Source organism: Procambarus clarkii, chromosome 65 (assembly GCF_040958095.1).
Source record: "Procambarus clarkii isolate CNS0578487 chromosome 65, FALCON_Pclarkii_2.0, whole genome shotgun sequence".
In the NCBI taxonomy this organism is placed as follows: Eukaryota; Metazoa; Arthropoda; class Malacostraca; order Decapoda; family Cambaridae; genus Procambarus; species Procambarus clarkii.
In genome coordinates, this window is record NC_091214.1 from 24,404,279 (window position 1) to 24,423,648 (window position 19,370).

Genomic DNA, 19,370 nt, shown 5'->3' on the forward strand with positions numbered 1-19,370 from the left:
TGGTTCGAGTTTTTAATTTGTTCCAATTTCCAATGTGTGTTTAGTAATTGTGTGTATACGTAAGGTAGTTTTAGATCTGTAAACAGTTACCATAGGCAAAATACGAGATTATTTAATGTCAGACGAGAGCCTGATGTTTAAGCCACCAAGGGGCCACACTGTCAATCTCATGATACCTGGCTACCAGATAGAACATTCCTTAGTCTGAAGTATTTATTATTTTCTTAGAAGTTATGCAGAGAAAAAAATTAAACCCCATGGTGTTCTGGTAAGGATATCCAAGTGTAACAGTAATTATAATAATGCCTTTTATTGCAGTACTACATGCATATGTGGTATAAACATATAATGGTAATTTATGATTATTACAATTTTGCATACAAAAGTTTGGAGCAATTGCCAATTATAGAGTACTAGCTGGTTGGTTGGTAAAAGTAGGGCCGTATGTGTATCATTCTGCCACTGTCTGTGGATAAGGGAAAGCAAATACGAGGCCTCTGCCTTATTATGATCAACACATGTGAGCCACCGTCTTTTGCATTAGGCTGTGTATCAAGTCTCCATCACATCAAAGCATATGAATTATCAACAGTTAAAGAAATTTAGGAGCTTTTACTCCAGATTAGCTAGCAACTTCTTAAATATGTCATTGACACCCTTAGTCTATAAAAGGACAGAACACTATAGTCAGCCCACACTGCATCTGCTGTGGTAGTAGCTGCAAAAAGCACCAATTTGACATGCTATCACAAAAGTCTCAAATCGGGGACTTGCCAACACCATTGAGTTACCCAATTAGCTTGCTTATAACATTCCTTTCTTCCACTAAATGTGGCTCAGTTGAAGCTCTCAGTAAAGCCAAAAACAAACAAAAATGGTCAGCATGTCTTGTTTCAGATACATACTGTAATTACCTTTTGTAACTGTTTGAGAATGACCTTGCATGCAGCCCGATGCTGCACATGTAATGCCCAGACAATGTTGCTTGACATTTGACTATTAGCTGTTGTAACAAAAGCACAGGTCAGGAAGTACAAGATTAATACATAAATTATCAGCTATGTAAATAAATAAAAAAAAAAATGACAAGCGAGATAAAGGTTTCAGTTTTGTGCAACATAGAAAAGAATGGTGGGGTGCGAGTCCTGCAGGAGTGTGCTGGGATATTCCTCTTGCAACTTCCCACTGCAATCTCGCCACCGCCTCTTGTCCGTAAAACGGCAGAAAGCACTGTATGGGGTACAGCTACCAGTGGTGTGCTCATTTGCGTCAGTTTCAGTGCTGCTGCATGATACCATACTAGTATCAGTTGCAAAGCTACTGGTGGTGTTAGTGGTGGTAGCAGTGTCACTGGTTGCAAAGCTGCTGGTAGTGCTGGCACTGGTATCATTCACAAAGCTAGTGGTGGGGAAACCAGTGTCCGGTTCAGAGTTTTCAGTGGTGCTAATTGTACTAGCATCAGTTGCAAAGTTACTGCTGGTGGTAGTAGTGGTGAGATTGGTATCTGTTGCAAAACTGGTGGTGATGGTGTCAGTGGTGGTGGTATCATTAGGAATGTTACTGGTCTTATTGGGGTCGATTGTGGAAGAGTTGGCACTATTTGTGATGCAAGTGGAGGCGCTCTCTTCACTTCGTTGACCACAGACGGCCCACAAGCTGTACACTTTACTGCTGTCAAAATAGAAAGACCAAGTGAATGACTATTTACTAAAATATGAACACATTACCTTTATTAAAAATTTTAATTTAAAAAATGTGCACAAGAGTTAAGGTAAGGTAAGTATCAAAAGAAGGCACCAAACCGGGAAGGCTATGTAGCACCATCAAAGTGCGAAATAATCAGAGGGTGCTAAATATCACCAAGAATGCCAATACGAGAACAAAAATGCACAAGGCGAACGATATCAAAAGTATCCGATTCACCTAGAATTCTATCAAGGGACAAGTGACCGCGAGGGACGGTCAGAAAGCAAGACACTCTGCACAACTGTAAGAGGGACAACGCAATTTGGACAATACGGAGCAGGGCGGCGCTCCATTAAGTGACTGTGGGTCAAGCGAGTATGGCCAACCCGCAGCCGTGCCAAAGCAGTTTCCCACCGCTGGTTAAGGTGGTAGGAGGAAGGCCACGGGGGTCACTACGTTTGAGAGTTTGCAGCTTGTTACTAAACTACAGAGGACCAACAACCCTGCCAATGGGCAAGGATGGAGGAATGAATAACAGGATAAAAGTCGGAATAAGGAATACCTTTACGGGAGATGGGACAAGAACGGATAGCTTCCTTAGCGGCAGCATCTGCACGCTCATTGAAAGAAACACCAATATGGCTGGGAACCCAGCAAAATTCTACCGATTTAAATTTACTAGAAATAAGAAACAGCCAATGTTGAATCTATGACCACCGGATGGACAGGATTAAAAGACCATAAAGCCATGAGGGCACTACGAGAGTCAACTACAACCACAGAGGAGGAATGATGAGAAAGCAAGAGAGCGTGGTTGCCACTAGGTAAACCGGTGGCCGTTATCGAGATTGTGGCTCAACCTCGCCCCTTGCTAAGCCAATACTTGCCACAATGGAGCAGATTTAGACGGGGTTGGCTTTAGGTGGTGCAGGGCCCAACTGGGAACATTTTAGTGGAATTCCTTGGCTCACAGACAAGGTTTTAGTGAAATGATTTATTAAAAATATTTAGTGTTTGGGGAAAACATTCAAAATGTAAACATTTACTGTTAGAATGCAGTTGTACTTTACAAAATTAGAGTAGATTACCCTAGCATGGGGCCCTTTAGGTGCAGGGCCCAATTTGATTAAAGCCAACCCTCGCTGAGTTTAAGTCAATGTTTAAGATGTTTAAGAGCTTTTTTTTTTAGGTTTTTTTTTTTTTTAATTAGTATATTCAATATACTAATTAACAACTAGTGTATATCTTATAATCAAATTACGTATTACACATAATAGGGCTTACCGTATAAAGGGCATGCTGCACTCCTGAAGACTTAGGTCTTCGAGGGGGAAGCCAATTCGAGTCTCCTTAGTCTTACTGCTGTAAACGTATCGGGTGCAAGTTAGTCAATTGAGGAATTAAAATTACATAAATGTTTCATTCAACCACTGTACAAGGATATAACTAGAAATGTCGTCAATATTCACCATTCTACAAATGCTTTCTTCAAGCAAAGCAGAAATTACTCCTCCAAAATGTTTTTACATTCAGATTTATGAAAGTGATTCCTTAAAATTCTAAATGTTTTCTTAAAAGTATAAAAAAATTCTAAAAGACATTAACTTTCTGGTTGTGGCTTTTGTTAAAGATCTCCAAACAGTTTTTACCTCGCTTTCCAATAGCGAGGACAAGTCAAGTCATTAACATGTTATTGGAAACTCTTATCTAAATCTGTTATCATACTCTGCTCCAAAACAACTTTTAACACTTGTCTGAAGCTAGACAAATACAATTAAATTATTAATATTGTTAACAGTCATATGGCTACCGTATGTTTGCCTCCAAATGCACGACTAGAGCTGCCAAGTTCAATGAAAAGTCTGCCTCCAATAAAGTTTACTAAATTGGATTGCCTACAAGTAACTTTAGAACAATAATTCACCAAGAACTTCAATAAAACTTTGTAGATCTGAGGCACGGTAAAATCAACACCAGCAATACTATCATGAAATATCATAGTACTGTATTGAATTATCTCCATGGCTCGTCTAAAAAAAATTTGCCGACTACTAGACGTAACTATAAGCTGAGCAGTAGTAACAAGTATCTCTAGACATTTGCATTACTGTATGTATTTGTGTAGATCTGACCAAATGTAAACTAATTATTCACATACCTTCCACCACTGTGATGGAGTGCAAAAATGTGCATGAATTTAGAGACTGTTCTAACAAACATTCAAGAAATGTAAATATTTCATTCGAAATGATCTACCGGAAACCTTTACAAAGTATCTCCCCCCCCCCACTTGCTAAATACTGTATAATATACAGTATTACAATACAATACTACAATATAAGATATTGTAGTAAGATATTGTGACTAACTTTTCCACCAACTGGATGGGGGGTGGTGTGCATGGTAAGTACATGAACCAAATTATGAAACTAGCTTGCCATACAGTAAATTTCTAAGCTTAGAAACTTATTGATCGTTCTCTATCCCACTGTCAATATAACATGCATTAAATTAGCTTATCAAGACCAACTCTTAGAATATTAGATTGGATTAAACAATGGTTAAATCAAAGAAAGAGAGTCGTGCTAAACAAGAAGGAATTCGACTGGATAAATGTGGCGAGTAGCATACAGCAAGGGGTCCATTTTGGCGCCAAGCCTTTTTTGTCAAACCAACGACACGAGAATATTACAAACCACAACCAAATTGGCAGACACGATTAATGGTAAAGTGGCAAGTGAAAATGATATCGAGGCCTTACCAAGATCTATGATCTCCACAAATGGTCAGAACATTGGCAAATGCTTTTTAATATTAGAGTTAATCTGGGAATTTGAATGACTCTTGACCGGGGAAATGTGGTAAGTGGGATGGCACAGGGGGATCCATTTTGGGACCAACCTTTTTTATCACACACATCAATGACAGATGAGGATATTACAAACCACATCAAATTTGCCTGGATGCAAATTATTGCATCCAGGCATGAAGACCATCTTCAGAAAGACAGCTGTTCAGGTAAAAGTGCAACACTTTGCAGCAAAAACCATCCCCAAGCTTAGTCATCTCATGTATCAGGAACAGTTGAAAGCCACAGGACTTAACACTGCAAACCTGGCATGACAGGACGATTTCATTGAAACCTATAACATACCGAAATTGGAGGACGTTAATCCGGACAATTTCTTCAAAAGGTCAGATGTAACAAATGAGGAGCAACAGGTTCAAGCTTGACAAGTCACAATGTAGGACAGAAAATGTGGGTTGCTTTTTCACCCATAGGGTTGTAAACCCGTGAAACCGCCTACCCGCTGAAGCCGTAAACGTCAAAACTGCTGGGTTTTAAAATACAGCTAGAAAAGATCAGGGCAAATGGGGCGGGGGGGTAGAGGGGGGGGGGGGGACCTTTGACAAGTTACCAGCTTACTGTCCTCATTGAGGTCACTTGAGCATTAGTGGCCCCTGAGTAACTTTAGATTTATCTGTAGTTAATGTCAGTAAAATCTTATCACTATTTGTACTTGCCATAATACACAGCTCAAACACTAATGTACTGGACATTACCGATTAAGGCAGACAACAAGAAGTTGAGGGAGGCGCACAAGATAGGAGACTTGCTGGCACATGTGAGGTCGTCCACAGGCAGAGCAGGGCCACATTACGTGCCTGGGCTCATAGTGTTGCTTGATTAGGTCCTGTGAAAGATTATAAATGAAAACTTGCACTTTGTGTGGAAAGTGCAGTGATTAAATGGTATGGCTGGGTTTTCAGGAATTTTGTAAATATATTTTTATCAAGATTATATTTTTTACGACAAAGATTTACCTATGCAGAATAACCACATTTGGACATTGAATATTTGCTAGTGTGCTTTCAACCCTATCAGACTTCTCAATATAGCTAAGTGACTCAATAGTTTTACAAGGCCAGTTTATGAGAAACATCACATGCTCAATAGTGCATTATATTTCCCAGGTTACCCATTTTCATGTTATATATTTTGTCTAGTCTATACTACAGTATTTAAAGTATAATTTTCACTCATTTGAGAATGTGTACAAACCTCTAGTAAACAATCTGTGCGAAGGTCCAGGTTGAGGACAGGGAAGTGCTCCCTTGTACGTGCAACAATGAGGTTGCTCCTGGTGCAGGTCACATGAGTCTCTTGTACACTGTGAAACATCCGTGACACCACGGAAGAGCACTTTAGTTCCTCAGGCTCCCGAAGATGCTTGAGACTGCACCTGTACATAGTGATCTAAAAACCACCAGAAGAGATTGCTAAATGAGAAATGCAGTTTTCAAGCTAATTTAATTTAAATGCATTTAAATGAAAATAAAGGGCAGTAATAAATATGCAGCAATAATGTAAAATCTCTTGTTGCCATCTCTCCAAGCTTGTCTGTCACATGCCACTGTTGTACTTACGGGTGTCAGGTCCTGATGCAGCTTTGTCAGGAGCAACGCTAGAAGATCACAACCCTCTACCACCACCTCTTGGTCATCATCATCGTTGTCGTCGTCGTCTTCCTGCACGTTAAAGGTAACTTTCCTACTGCAGCTCTCCATTACTGCCTGCAGAAGAACAGTGAGAGGATTAGGAAACTGCCAAGCCCTATCTCCAAAACTGGCACCGATTCTCCAACATCTTCCACCTTCTCACCAAGGGAAGGTGAATTCTCTCCACATCTTATTACTACATCTGCCTAATTATTACAAATCTAGGGGAAATTATTACTCTACAGTACTCTAGTATAATTCAACATTATAGGTTACAACATTATAGGCCATCAACCTAGTCAAGGCCTAGGTTGACAAATCTAGGCCAGATAAAAGCTGTGGCCAGATAAAGAGCAAAATTTTATAAACTTGAATAATGCCTTTGATAGTGCTAATATAAGTAATTTTTAACAAATTTATCTTGACAATCAAGTCTTTCTACATCATTTCAAGGCTTTAGAGGGAGGGGGAGGGTGAATAATGTAACTGGGCACCTCTCCTCTTAAGGCAGAGTTCTAATAGCATTTTTTCTAATTTACTAATTAATTTTTTTTTAGTATCTTTAACAAACTGACATTAGAATCTTCTCTACAATATTGTAGATTGTGTGCAAGGCACACAATCCATCACACTAAGTAGATTATAAAATTTCACACACAGCTTATATCCCCCCCCCCCCATTAACAAGCTCATACACAAAGTTGTTGCTATCCTAGTCTATATGAAGGATTAGAGAACTATAGCAAGAGCCCTCTTTGAGAGCTAGCTAGACCCCCTCCCCCATCTCACAGGATGGTTAGCCATACATGGAATCACGGAGAAAACTGGAGACAAGTCATGTCTTGTAGCCTGCACTAGCAGCAAACTGGGTAAAGCAAAAAATAATATCTTCCAATATTCTTAAGTATGAAGTACAGTATTTACAGACCTCTTAAGTATCTCATACCATTAGGTCTAATGTTATTGATAATAGGGGCCTCAAATGGTGTGCGTGCCTGTAAAAGCTTATGTCTTAACCTTTACTGAAAATATGGAGAATTTAACAAATTTATAAGCATAAAAGTAAACTACCAAAAAACACTATCCAAAATACAACAACATGCCCACTGGCAGTCTTCAAGTGCCTTGGTATTTCCATCAGTTGCCTTAACAGAGCTTAAACAGCATCAGTGAGGCATTTTAACACTTGTCGTCAAGATAAATCCAGTATATATGCTGTGCTCTACCAATACAAGGTCTTGTCTATAATTATCAAATCAAGCGTTTATTTAGGTAAGGTACATACATACAAGAGATTTTACAAAGAGTGATGGATTTATAGATAGGGCTAGTACATACAATGCCTAAAGCCACTATTACGCAAAGCTTTTCGGGCATTATCAACTACCTGACCTGGTCCTACATAAATAAATATAATAAATAAATATAATAAATAAATGTTTATTTAGGCAAGGTACATACATACAAGCAATTTTTACAAATATTGGTGGACTTATAGATAGAGCTAGTACATACAATGCCTAAAGCCACTATTACGCAAAGCGTTTCGGACATCATAGCAAAGGTGTTGATAAATAATTATGCCAAACAAAAATCCCACACTTTTGCAGCACAATAACTACCAAACTTTGCATGAAAGAACAAGTGCCTTTGGGTGGCATTTAAAATACCACCCAAACTATTTGTGCTGCATACAAGGCAACTGTAATTTTGTGCAGTCAAATATGGGACATTTCAATTTTAAAGATTTTTTGGCCTCCATGTATTGTATGTTGCAGTCTTAAGTCGAGTTATCACTCGAAACACCCACATCAAAACTATACTGTACAGGAACAATTGATCCATTTTATAATGCATGAAATACTTAAGAGTATTTTTTATATACTGTATATTATGTTTGTTGTGGTATTAAAACAAATTCAAATATGGTTATTTTTGGACTTTGCTTATAAGAATCTCGCTTATCCAATGAAGGATCCTTTCCATATAGTCTGTATAAGCAAGCTTACAATATTATATATACAATCCAACTTTAAACTACCTAATAATCAAGACAATTTTCCCAAACTATACCAGTCGCCTATAACTTGCCATCAGACCACCATGCATGCACGCATACAGTCCATGCATAAAGGTATGTAATTTACCTGAATAAATATTTGTATTTGTTCAGCACTCACCTTGAAGTTGCCAAGAGCCTCAACAGTGCCTTGTTCAGACTGAAAGGCCTTCATGACCTGACCCAAGGCTGTAGCAACTCTTCCACGATTCTCGCTGTTCTCGTTCACATCATTCCTGTAATGCGTTTAAAAGAAAATAAGCGAGACCATCTAGGACATTATTATACTGCACTAGGGCAATTTAGTAAAATATCGCTGTAATCTAGGCCCAGCCTACTTCTGAGCACACTGGATTCTGGGCCTGGCATTTTAGATTTGTTAATTTATTATCCACCCCATACCCATCCTGTGGGCAGTAGTGGAAAAGATTACAGAAGTGAAGGGAACTATCAGGGGAAAGTGCCAAACCATTAAGACTATATGACACTTTGAAAGGGTCAGGATAAGGATTTAGGATGGGACGGGGAAAGGAATGGTGTCCAACCACTTGGACGGTCAGGGATTTAACGCCGACCTGCATGAAGTGAGATCGTCGCTCTACCGTCCAGCCCAAGTGGCTGTAAAGGAACACAATGGGCTCAGGGATTGAACCCAAAAAGTCTTTCGGCTATGTTACAGTCTTGAGCAAGATAGGCTTGTAAAGTCAAGAGGTGTGGTGTATCTATGGTATCCCAGCCAATGCACTAGGCACCTACATAGTGCATTGGCTACACAGAAAAAGGACATTTCATTGCAGTTAATGCTTTATTTTTTTCAGAGTAAAACTCAAAGTATTGTTAGGTGGTATTTATTTTACAAACAAGTCCCATTTGTATAGATAATGCAGGCAGAGTTCACTATTGAGAGTCATGTTGGAAGAAGTATTTACCATTATATTTATTGGCAAAAGTTTTGTATGAAATACTATACACAATACTGTACCTTTTCACAGGGATGAGTTACAAACCAAGCGCTTTCATCTACTGTATACGACAGGTGTTAAAAGTGGTCTTGCCTGTACGAGCTACATAACGGTTCTCACCTGTACGAGTCACTGGTGAAGTAGTCTTTGATGCTACTAATGCTGAAGAGGCACTGAAGGACTGAATTTATGTAGCTGATGTTGCCTAGGCTGGGGAGGCTCCTAAGCCCACTTCTCTGAAGAAAAATATAACCATTGAACACATTTGACACTGAAAAAGCATAATTATTAATTTTAAATAATTGGGGAAAACTAATAAATTGAGCCAAGTTTAAAAGAACATCTGGTTTCTCAACTTTACACAAATTTAGAGTTGTGAACACTTCCCAACTGACCTTTAAAGTAGCTATGGTATAAGATCAGAAAAGCAGTTCTCTTAAGATCTCAAAAGACCCATTAAGGCAACTTTCAAAACTACACAAATTTAATGCAGAGAGTTTTTGTTTAACGCTGCCCCTTTCAACAACCTGATGCATGGGTGACCACCAAATGTTCAAGCACTTTGATGACCAAACCACACACCACAAGATTAAGACGACAATTTTTTTATTCGTTCGGGACCATTATCAAGTCGATCGACATATCTTCAAGCACTAAGACATGTACTACAGGAACTAACTACCCTTTGTTCAATATCTACTGAAAACCAGAACTTTTTTCACCCAGTATGAGCCATATCTGATCAGCTACAAAATTCATGCCAAGTTAAAGCTATCAAGATGCAAGTGATACAAGAGCCTTTTAAAAGCCTTTAAAAAAAAATTTTGCATTGCTTGAAGCAATTTTTTAGTTTACTTTTTATATTCATCAAAATTAGCAAAGTCATAATTTCTCAAGTTCAAAATGTTTAAAGCACTTATTTACTGTATACTAAAATTAACGTATACAGTGCAAAATGACTTCACAATACAGTACTGTACTAGCTATTTTTCAAGAGTAAAAATGATCATAATTTGTTAGAATACAGTACTGTGCCAAAGTTCTGTGAAAATACCACTGCCTGGGTTGAGCCCTGAAGGTGACTTAAACCTACCACTGTCCCAGGGTAGGCAAGGTGAGGCAAGGTTAAATCTTACCCTTAAATAGTTATCAAAGGTTGAATAGTCTATCCCTTTCCGAGAAATTACCAGCTTCGTCTGATAATCCAATGGTAATGGGCAATCCAGGGGGGTATTAAGTATGGGAATAATGAGAAAAAGTTATGGGCTATTCATGCCTGTGCTACCTCTTTGGTAGCTTGATCATCAACTAATCAGAGAAAAAGAGGGCAGAAAATGGAGCAAGGAGGTAGGACAATGAGAGTCCTCAGACCGGAGAGAAGATCGTGTGGACACTGAGCTGAGGCTCCAGATAAGACAGAGCGAGCCGAGTCTTCAAACTATACGAGTTGTCGTCGCCAACGAAACTTCTGATCAGGATATTGAACCTGGCGAGTGTCTGAGGTGATGTACTTCAGTGTTCCATGATTATCCGTTTTGTGGATAGAAAACCCACAGGGCACTGTGGGTTTTCTGGTTCTGGTGACTACTACTTTGTAGAATTTAATCAATGTTAAGTTTATATTGAAAATTCAAAATGACAAAAATGTATTTTTGCACAAAGTTTAAATGTCTGAATAATACAGTATGAGCACTTTAGGTATTTTCTTTTAATGTTTGAATGTTACAGGAAATTGTCTCAAACCATTTATCACATTGATAAGTTCCATTCCCTTTCTAACGATATATTTTAAATGGATAGTGGCCTCCCTACCCTCTTCTCTTTATTACTAATCCTTTCATTTCATCACTTATTACAATCTTATAATCTGTTCTTTTCATCCCTAATTACTAAAAACTTTACCTTTTCACTACATCTTTTCTTCCTCCTCCAAGTCCCCTAAATTTACCCCTACTCCTTCCATCCAATAATTCATTTGTTCTATCTATTCCTTCAAACCGTTACATGTATGAGCAGTGCAGGGGTTAAGCTAACCAATAAATATAATAGGTATATTAGTACTACATATTAGTTACAGCCCAACGAGATCTGCAACTAACCTTTATTTTGCTACTAGAATCCTCGGGTTCCTTAGACATGTTGGTGATCGTCTGTAGTTGTGAGGTCAAAGACGCTATCTCCCGTTGACTAGTTTCTCTCTCTTCTTCCCTCTGTCTTTTCTCTGTCTCTAGTGTCTGGCAGAGTGCCTTATGTTTCTCCTGCCAAATGGAAAACAAAATATATAGAATGCAAATATATTTTATCAGAAAGCTATTGTGTTCTGAAGATGTCATTAGAAAATGGACTTTTATTAGAACTTAAGATGCATTATCAACTACTGCCATTGGAGAAATTTAACTACTGCAGTTTTACTAAGAACTCTTTGTAACTTATAAAATTAGCTTATATACAAAAGCTAGCTCATTAAATTACTTTCTGTACTAGAAATTGGAGACGTCCGATTGTCAAATATTTCAGTACAACATTTATATTGCAGTCGCACTAAAGAATCGTACAAAGTTCATTCAGAAATGAACTTAGGTTTTTACACAAGGAACTTTGATTACTTCCCTGGAAAGCTGGATTCATATTAGCAAGGACGGGCTTTGCAGAAAAAAATCTCCAGAGTATTCTTTAATTTGGTTTGTAAACATACAGTACCTGTATCACAGTACCTGTATCTTCAGTGCCTGCCTGTCGCTCTCCACCAGCTGGAGTGACAAGTGGTCGACTCTCCCCTGAAGCATCGAGATGACCTGCACCCTGGCGTCATCCCGCTCTCTTGCTGCTGCTAACCTTTCTTCCTCCTTTTTAATAAGCATATATTATAAATACAAATACCTGTACACACATTCAATGCTTTTTTAGTTTGCTTTCCCTGCCTCGGGCTCATAGCACTTTTGTAGGGCTGGTAATGGAAACGCCAAACTTTCATTCTTGGAATTAATGAGATTTTACTCATCCTCGAAAATTTTGTTGGAAATGCTAATCCTGCCACTCTGTTGGCTCGGAATATAGGGAAGTAATGAAGCTTCTCTTTCAGCAAACAAAACAATAAATACTTAGCAAAAATAAAGTAAGGTGTGCACGCAATACACAGGCCCATAAAAGTTAAATTTTCCATGGCATCAATGGTGCCTAGCTTGGGCATCAGTCATAGAATTAGTTGACCGATTCTGTACAATATACAGAACTCGGTCAATGGACTGATGCACCCAACATTGTGCCCAAGAAGGATATTAAGGCTTTTAAAAGGGTTCCCCTCCCCCCCCCCCCACTTCCCCAAGTTGGCAGATCTCAAGGAGGAAGTGTCGAATGACATCCAAGTAAGAATCTTCAGGACAAATATTACTACAAGAATCTTTAAATCAAATGATCTGGGATAATATTTAGGTCCAAGTTTTATGTTGCATTTAAATGAGATCTATTAAGCTTCGACTCACCTGAGTGGAAGTAGCTGTTGTGTCCATGCTTTCAAGTTGATCTGTAAGGTGCCTCACCTTGCTAGTGAGCTCGGTAATTGTTTGTTCTTTACTTGTAATCTGATCTCTGAGATTATCAATCTCTTTTCTGAGCTGGCCTTCAAGACATTTCAATTCTTCGGTGAATGGGTCAACTGCATCTTTTCTATCTCTGAGCTGGCCTTTAAGATCATCTACTTCATTTGTTAATTGAAGTAGTCTCTCGTCCTTATCTTTTAGCAGATTTGTGAGCTCTTCCACCTTATGAGCAAGTTGGTCGACCATTTCCTCTTTGTTTGCGAGCTGATTTGAGAGATGTTGCATCTTATTTGTGAGCTGGATAAGTCCCTCTTCTCTCTGTGCGAGCTGGTCACCGAAATATTCCACCTCATTAGTGAGCTGAGCAACTGCCTCTTCCCGGCTGGTGAGCTCATCCGCAAGAAGTCCCACTTCATTTGATAGCCGAGCGACTGTCTCCTCTTCTTTTGAGAGCTGGTCTTTAAGGCATGCTGCCTCATTTGCAAGCTGGATTTTAATTTCTTCTCCATTTGCAAGCTGGTCTGCAAGGCGTCTTGCCTCATTTTGGAGCTGATTGACCGTTTCTTCTTTGTTTGCAAGTTGGCCTGCAAGGTGTTCTACCTTGTTTGTGAACTGTTCATTTTCTTGTTCCTTGATTGTGAGGCGTCCCATTTCATTTGTGAGCTGAGTTACTGCCTGTTTACTGTTTGTAAGATGATCTTTAAGAGCTCTCAACTCATTTGTCAGCTGGGCAACAGTTTCTTCCTTATTTCTAAGCTGGTCTGTAAGATGTCCTACTTCATCTGTTAACTGGACTACCATTTGTTCCTTGCGTTTTAGTTGGGCAATCGTCTTTTCCTTAAATGAGAGCTGATTTCCGAGTCTGTTTAATTCTACCGAGAGCTGGGCAATTGTCTGCTCCCTATTTGTGAGTTCTTCCATGAAATATCCCACCTTGTTTGACAGACGCATGACTTCCTGTCCTTTATTTGTAAGTTGGTCTGTAAGACGTCCCAATGAACTTGTTATTTTAGCTATCGTCTGTTCCCTGCTTAAGAGCTGATTTTTAAGACTTCCCACCTCATCTCTGAGCTCAGTGACCATCTGTTTTCTGTTTACAAGCTGGTCTGTAAGATGTCCCACTTTCTCTGTAAGCTGGGCAACTGTTTGTTCCCCATTTGTAACCAGAACTGCTGCCTGTCCCTTCTCCCCGAGCTGTCCAGCACGTTGCTCCCCCTCATCAGAAGGGTTCCAAGTGATCGTCTTATTGCCCACAGCTTGCAAGCCATGCATTAGGGCAACTGCCCCTTTTGGTACCTGGAAGAATGTTACGCATTAGACATGGATCAATGCAAATTGGAGTACACAGCGTAAAATTATATGCCCAATGAGAACATAAAATGGCCCTTTACTTTCTAAATTAAAAAAAAAAAAAAAAAAAATTATATTTGCACTTTCCAAATTTTGATTTTTAGTTAAGTAAAATGTGTACCTCTACACAAATAAGCTACGAAAATCGGCTTACCCTGTTACTGAAATTATTTTTTCACATTTAATATAGCCTTTTTGTAAAGGACTGTATGGATTAAGTCTAGCAAACTAATAGTGGCATCACTGGTACTTTCAGGATCTGAAGACAAACTGGCTGGAACTACAGTACTTGTGTTGAATTTTACAAGACAAGAGTAGAGCTGTTAACATGTTTGAAAAAATTATACATGAACTCTTAAATGAACAATATCTTTGTATGCCTCGAGTCACTAGTTTCATTTCTTTAAGACACTGTTCACCTTTTTACAAATTTAGTAGGTAGTGGACATACCTGAGGTTCTGAAGAATCAGTAGGCGTTACTAATACTGGAGGCTCTGCCAACACAGTTGGTACCCACGTTGGAGACGCTTTAGGTTCGGTCGGCGTGCTAGGCATTGCAGGCATCCATGGTTCTGGTACCTCAGTAGACGCTGATGACCCAAGAGGCTTTACCGTCTCGGTAGGTGCCACAGAAACCCGAGGTTCTTCAAAATTAGACAATGCCGGAGATGCGGCAGATTCCCACGGTTCTACCAACTCGGCAGGTGCTGAACGAGACCAAGGTTCAGTCGACTCTGCTGGTAATACAGACACCTGGGGTTCAACCGATTCTGTAGGGGCTGTACATAACAGAGGTTCTGGTGAATAAGTAGGTACCACAGAAGATACTGGAGACACCACTGGTTCTACCGATTCCGTGTGTAATACGGACACCAGAGGTTCTGGCAATTCAGACTGTGCTGTATGCACTGCAGACTCCCAGGGTTCTGTACAATCAGAGAGTGATCGAGATGCAGGATATTCTTCTGGTTTAGATGTTACATATACGGGAAGCCCTTCACAAGACTGTGTCATAGTAGATCCAGGATTTCCTGCAGATGCCAGAGGTTCTGCCAGCTCAGTGGGTTTTGGGTTGGCTGCAGGTGCCAGAGGTTCTTCCGATTCATTGGAATTTGGGTTGGCTGCAGTTGCCAGAGGTTCTGTCAATTCAGTGGATGTTGTGCTTGCTGCAGACACCCGAGGTGCTGCCAATTCAGTGGGATTCGGGTTGGCTGCAGGCACCAGAGGTTCAGTGGGTTTCGGGTTGGCTGCAGGCACCAGAGGTTCAGTGGGTTTCGGGTTGGCTGCAGGCACCAGAGGTTCAGTGGGTTTCGGGTTGGCTGCAGGCACCAGAGGTTCAGTGGGTTTCGGGTTGGCTGCAGGCACCAGAGGTTCAGTGGGTTTCGGGTTGGCTGCAGGCACCAGAGGTTCAGTGGGTTTCGGGTTGGCTGCAGGCACCAGAGGTTCAGTGGGTTTCGGGTTGGCTGCAGGCACCAGAGGTTCAGCAGCTTTGCTGTGTTTTGGATTGGCTCCAGACTCACTAGGCTCTGTAGCTTTGCTGTGTTTTGGATTGGCTCCTGACTCGCTAGGTTCCACAGCTTTACTGGATTTTGGATTGACACCAGACTCTCTAGGTTCCGCAGCTTTGCTGGGTTTTGGATTGGCTCCTGACTCTCTAGGCTCTGCAGCTTTGCTGGGTTTTGGATTGGCTCCGGACACGCTAGATTTTGCAGCTTTGTTGGATTTTGGATTGGATCCAGGCACGCTAGGTTCCGCAGCTTTGCTGGGTTTTGGATTGGGTCCAGGCTCGCTAGGTTCCGCAGCTTTGCTGGGTTTTGGATTGGCTCCAGACTCGCTAGGCTCGGCAGCTTTGCTAGGTTTTGGATTGGCTCCAGACTCACTAGGCTCTGTAGCTTTGCTGGGTTTTAGATTGGCTCCAGACTCCCTAGGTTCCGCAGCTTTGCTGGGTTTTGGATTAGCTCCAGACTCGCTAGGCTCTGCAGCTTTGCTGGGTTTTGGATTAGCTCCAGACTCGCTAGGCTCTGCAGCTTTGCGATTGGCTCCGGACACGCTAGATTTTGCAGCTTTGCTGGGTTTTGGATTGGATCCAGGCACGCTAGGTTCTGCAGCTTTGCTGGGTTTTGAATTGGCTTCAGACTCGCTAGGTTCCGCAGCTTTGCTGGGTTTTGGATTGGCTCCAGACTCCCTAGGTTCCGCAGCTTTGCTGGGTTTTGGATTGGCTCCAGACTCCCTAGGTTCCGCAGCTTTGCTGGGTTTTGGATTGGCTCCAGACTCCCTAGGTTCCGCAGCTTTGCTGGGTTTTGGATTGGCTCCAGACTCCCTAGGTTCCGCAGCTTTGCTGGGTTTTGGATTGGCTCCAGACTCGCTAGGCTCTGCAGCTTTGCTAGGTTTTGGATTGGCTCCAGACATGCTAGATTTTGCAGTTTTGCTGGGTTTTGGATTGGATCCAGGCACGCTAGGTTCTGCAGCTTTGCTGGGTTTTGGATTGGATCCAGGCACGCTAGGTTCCGAATCTTTCCTGGGTTTTGGATTGGCCGCAGGCACGCTAGGTTCCGAATCTTTCCTGGGTTTTGGATTGGCCGCAGGCATGCTAGGTTCTGAATCTTTCCTGGGTTTTGGATTTGCCGCAGGCATGCTAGGTTCTAGATCTTTCCTGGGTTTTGGATTGGCCGCAGGCATGCTAGGTTCTGAATCTTTCCTGGGTTTTGGATTGGCCGCAGGCATGCTAGATTCTGAATCTTTCCTGGGTTTTGGATTGGTCGCAGGCCTGCTAGGTTCTAGTTCATTGCTGGGTTTTGAATTGGCTGCAGGCATGCTAGGTTCCGCAGCTTTGTTGGGTTTTGGGGTTGCCGATACTACAGGTTCTGTCGACTTCCGATTTGCTACAGGTACCTTAGGCTTCACCGACACAGTACACACTGGAGTAATCGGTGGTACTGCTGAACCTACAGGCTCTCTAGACACTTTTGTTGTGCTATCTCCGTCTTCCTTTAACTCTGCATTACACGATTTCTGTTCTTTTCTATCCATCCCATCTATTTGGGTTTCTTTAAATCCATCATTACCATTTATCTCAACTTTACCAATCTTACCTCGTTTAGGATCTTCTCTCTGCCTTTCTTTATTTGTTCCGCTGGTCAATTTGTCAGCTTTTATTACTCCTGTCTTTGAGTCTTCTGCTTTCCTTTTATTTGCTTTACGTTCTGTAATTTGTTCACCATTGACACTAGGTTCAATTTTCTTTAAGTCTGTTTCTTCTGCTTTGATTGCTTTTACCTCTTCTTGCTTTGCTTTGAAATTCTTCCTACTTGTTTTTCCATCACTTTCTTTCATGTCTTCAGTAATATTTGGTGTCGACTGTGTCTTTGTCATTCTGGTTTTAGCAGTCTCATTCACGGCATTTTCTTCACCATTTTCTTCAATTGTTTGTTTCCCTGTCTTTGCTCCAAACTTCTTGGCTTCCTTTGTTTTTGTATCTTTGCTAGTTTCTTGTTTTAATTGATTTACGCTCACTTGTGTCGTTACTTCTGCCTTAGTCGATTCTTCCATCCTTTTCTTCATTCCAGCCTCCATATTAGATTCTTTCTTTTTCTTTATGTTTGCTTCTTCCTTCTTAGTTTTAACGGCGTTTGCATTTTCTGCTTTTGCCTCTTCCCTCTTTTCTTTCAAGACAATTTCTTCAGCTTTTCCTTCATTCTTCGATTGCACTGGGGCTTTTGTTTTGGCTTCTTCCTTCTTTGCTTTCACTTTATTCGTTTCTTCTGGTTTTTCATTTTCCTTTGTTTTCAGTGCATTTCCTTCCAATTTTGCTTCCTCGTTTTTAGTTTTTGTTTGGATAACTTCAGTCTTTGTTTTTTCCTTCGTTGTCATACCCACGGCCTTTATTTTCTGGGCAACTTCTTGCGAGTCTGCTTCATCTTTCGTTTGCATTGCTTTTTCTGTCTCTGCCTCTTCCTTCTTTGTTTTCTTTACATTTGCCGCTTCTTTCTTTGTTTTCATTATGTTTGTTTTTTCCATTTTTAACTCTTCCTTGCTGGCTTCCTTCTTTCCTCCTCCCTCCTCCATCTTCAGCAAAGTTTTTGTAGTACTAGTCTGCTCATTTTCTGTCTTTTTGTCCTCTTTCTTCATTCCTGCCTTCTTTGGTTCTCTCGTGGATCGTCCATCCCTTTTGTTTTCTTTCTCTGGTTCCAATACTTTATCAACTCCCTTTCCAATCTTTTCTTCAGTCACCCCTACTTCCTCTAGCCTTGATGGAACAACCTTTGGCTCCATTTTCTCTTGCAAACTTGCCTCTGGGTGTTGTTGCTCTGCTCTTGGGTCTTCCTTCCTCGAGCCACTCGTTTCGGTCTGTTTTGCTCCCCTTGCTACACCTTTCTTCTTTTCCCCTGGCAAGTCTGTCTTCGGATTGAGGGCCGCATGGTTCTTTCCTCCTGCTTCAGTTTGCTTCTTGCCTTCTTTCTTAGAGTCCTCTTTGGGTTTTCTCTTTGACGAGTCCACAATGGGCTTTTCGCCTTTCTTTGAAAAGGCTTTTTTAATCTCCAGTGGCTTTGGAATAATATCAGGCAGGTTTGAAGTTTGAATGTCCTTGGTGTCATTACCAAACTGTGCGTCTGCATTCGTTAAATTTTGCTCTATAATGCCATCTCCTGATTTGTTCATTTTCTTCAATTTCTCATCTGTCCATTCCTTATTTCCTCTTGATAATATCCGTGTATTGATAGAGTTTAGATCCATCTTGTGAGTACTCTCTCCTTTGCCTCGTGTGGCAGTAGTGAAGGCAGTTGCTCTGGTGTAGGAAGCAAGTTTTGCCTGAATTGACTCGCTGCTCAAGTTTCCAGCTTGAGTATGACTTTGTGGCCGCTTGTTCTGAAAGTAGTAAGCTTGCATTATTATTATTATTATTATTATTATTAATTTTTTTTTTTTTTTTTTTTTTTTATTACACAATTCTTTGTAGTGTTATGATGGGTTCTGTACAGTAACACACAGAAACAAGCGTTTTAAAAAAATACTAAATATTCGCCTCAACTTTGTTCATGAAAGGAAATGGAAATAAATTTACCATTTATTAAGAAGTTTCCCAGGAAACCCATTATTATTACAATAAGAAATGATTGAAGCATTAACAACTACCTGCCTACTTCAATCTACATGAAACTATGGTTTCACTTCATGAAGGTCGGCATTCACTTCCCGACCATCCAAGTGGTTGGGCACTATTCCTTCCCTCCTGTCCCACCCGAAATCCGTATCCCTTAAAAGTGCTATATAGT

General features: G+C 40.6%; 1 protein-coding gene across 5 annotated transcripts in view; it reads right to left on the reverse strand.

The window, feature by feature from the left end:
* Positions 1-294: 294 nt before the first annotated feature.
* The window catches only part of LOC123771019 (microtubule-associated protein futsch), a 50,560-nt gene continuing 31,484 nt past the window's right edge, over positions 295-19,370 (reverse strand). For 4 of the 5 annotated variants that reach the window (XM_045763236.2, XM_045763235.2, XM_045763233.2 and 1 more), the window contains exons 6-16: positions 14,548-18,963; positions 12,690-14,042; positions 11,922-12,053; positions 11,307-11,465; positions 9,328-9,443; positions 8,367-8,481; positions 6,115-6,261; positions 5,750-5,944; positions 5,251-5,381; positions 2,971-3,048; positions 295-1,671 (exon numbers count right to left, since the gene is read on the reverse strand). In XM_045763236.2, the coding sequence (XP_045619192.2) occupies positions 1,104-1,671; positions 2,971-3,048; positions 5,251-5,381; positions 5,750-5,944; positions 6,115-6,261; positions 8,367-8,481; positions 9,328-9,443; positions 11,307-11,465; positions 11,922-12,053; positions 12,690-14,042; positions 14,548-18,963 (7,410 nt within the window). In that variant the 3' untranslated portion in view covers positions 295-1,103. The remainder of the gene's footprint in view (positions 1,672-2,970; positions 3,049-5,250; positions 5,382-5,749; positions 5,945-6,114; positions 6,262-8,366; positions 8,482-9,327; positions 9,444-11,306; positions 11,466-11,921; positions 12,054-12,689; positions 14,043-14,547; positions 18,964-19,370) is intronic. The other variant, XM_045763237.2, reaches the window with a different exon arrangement.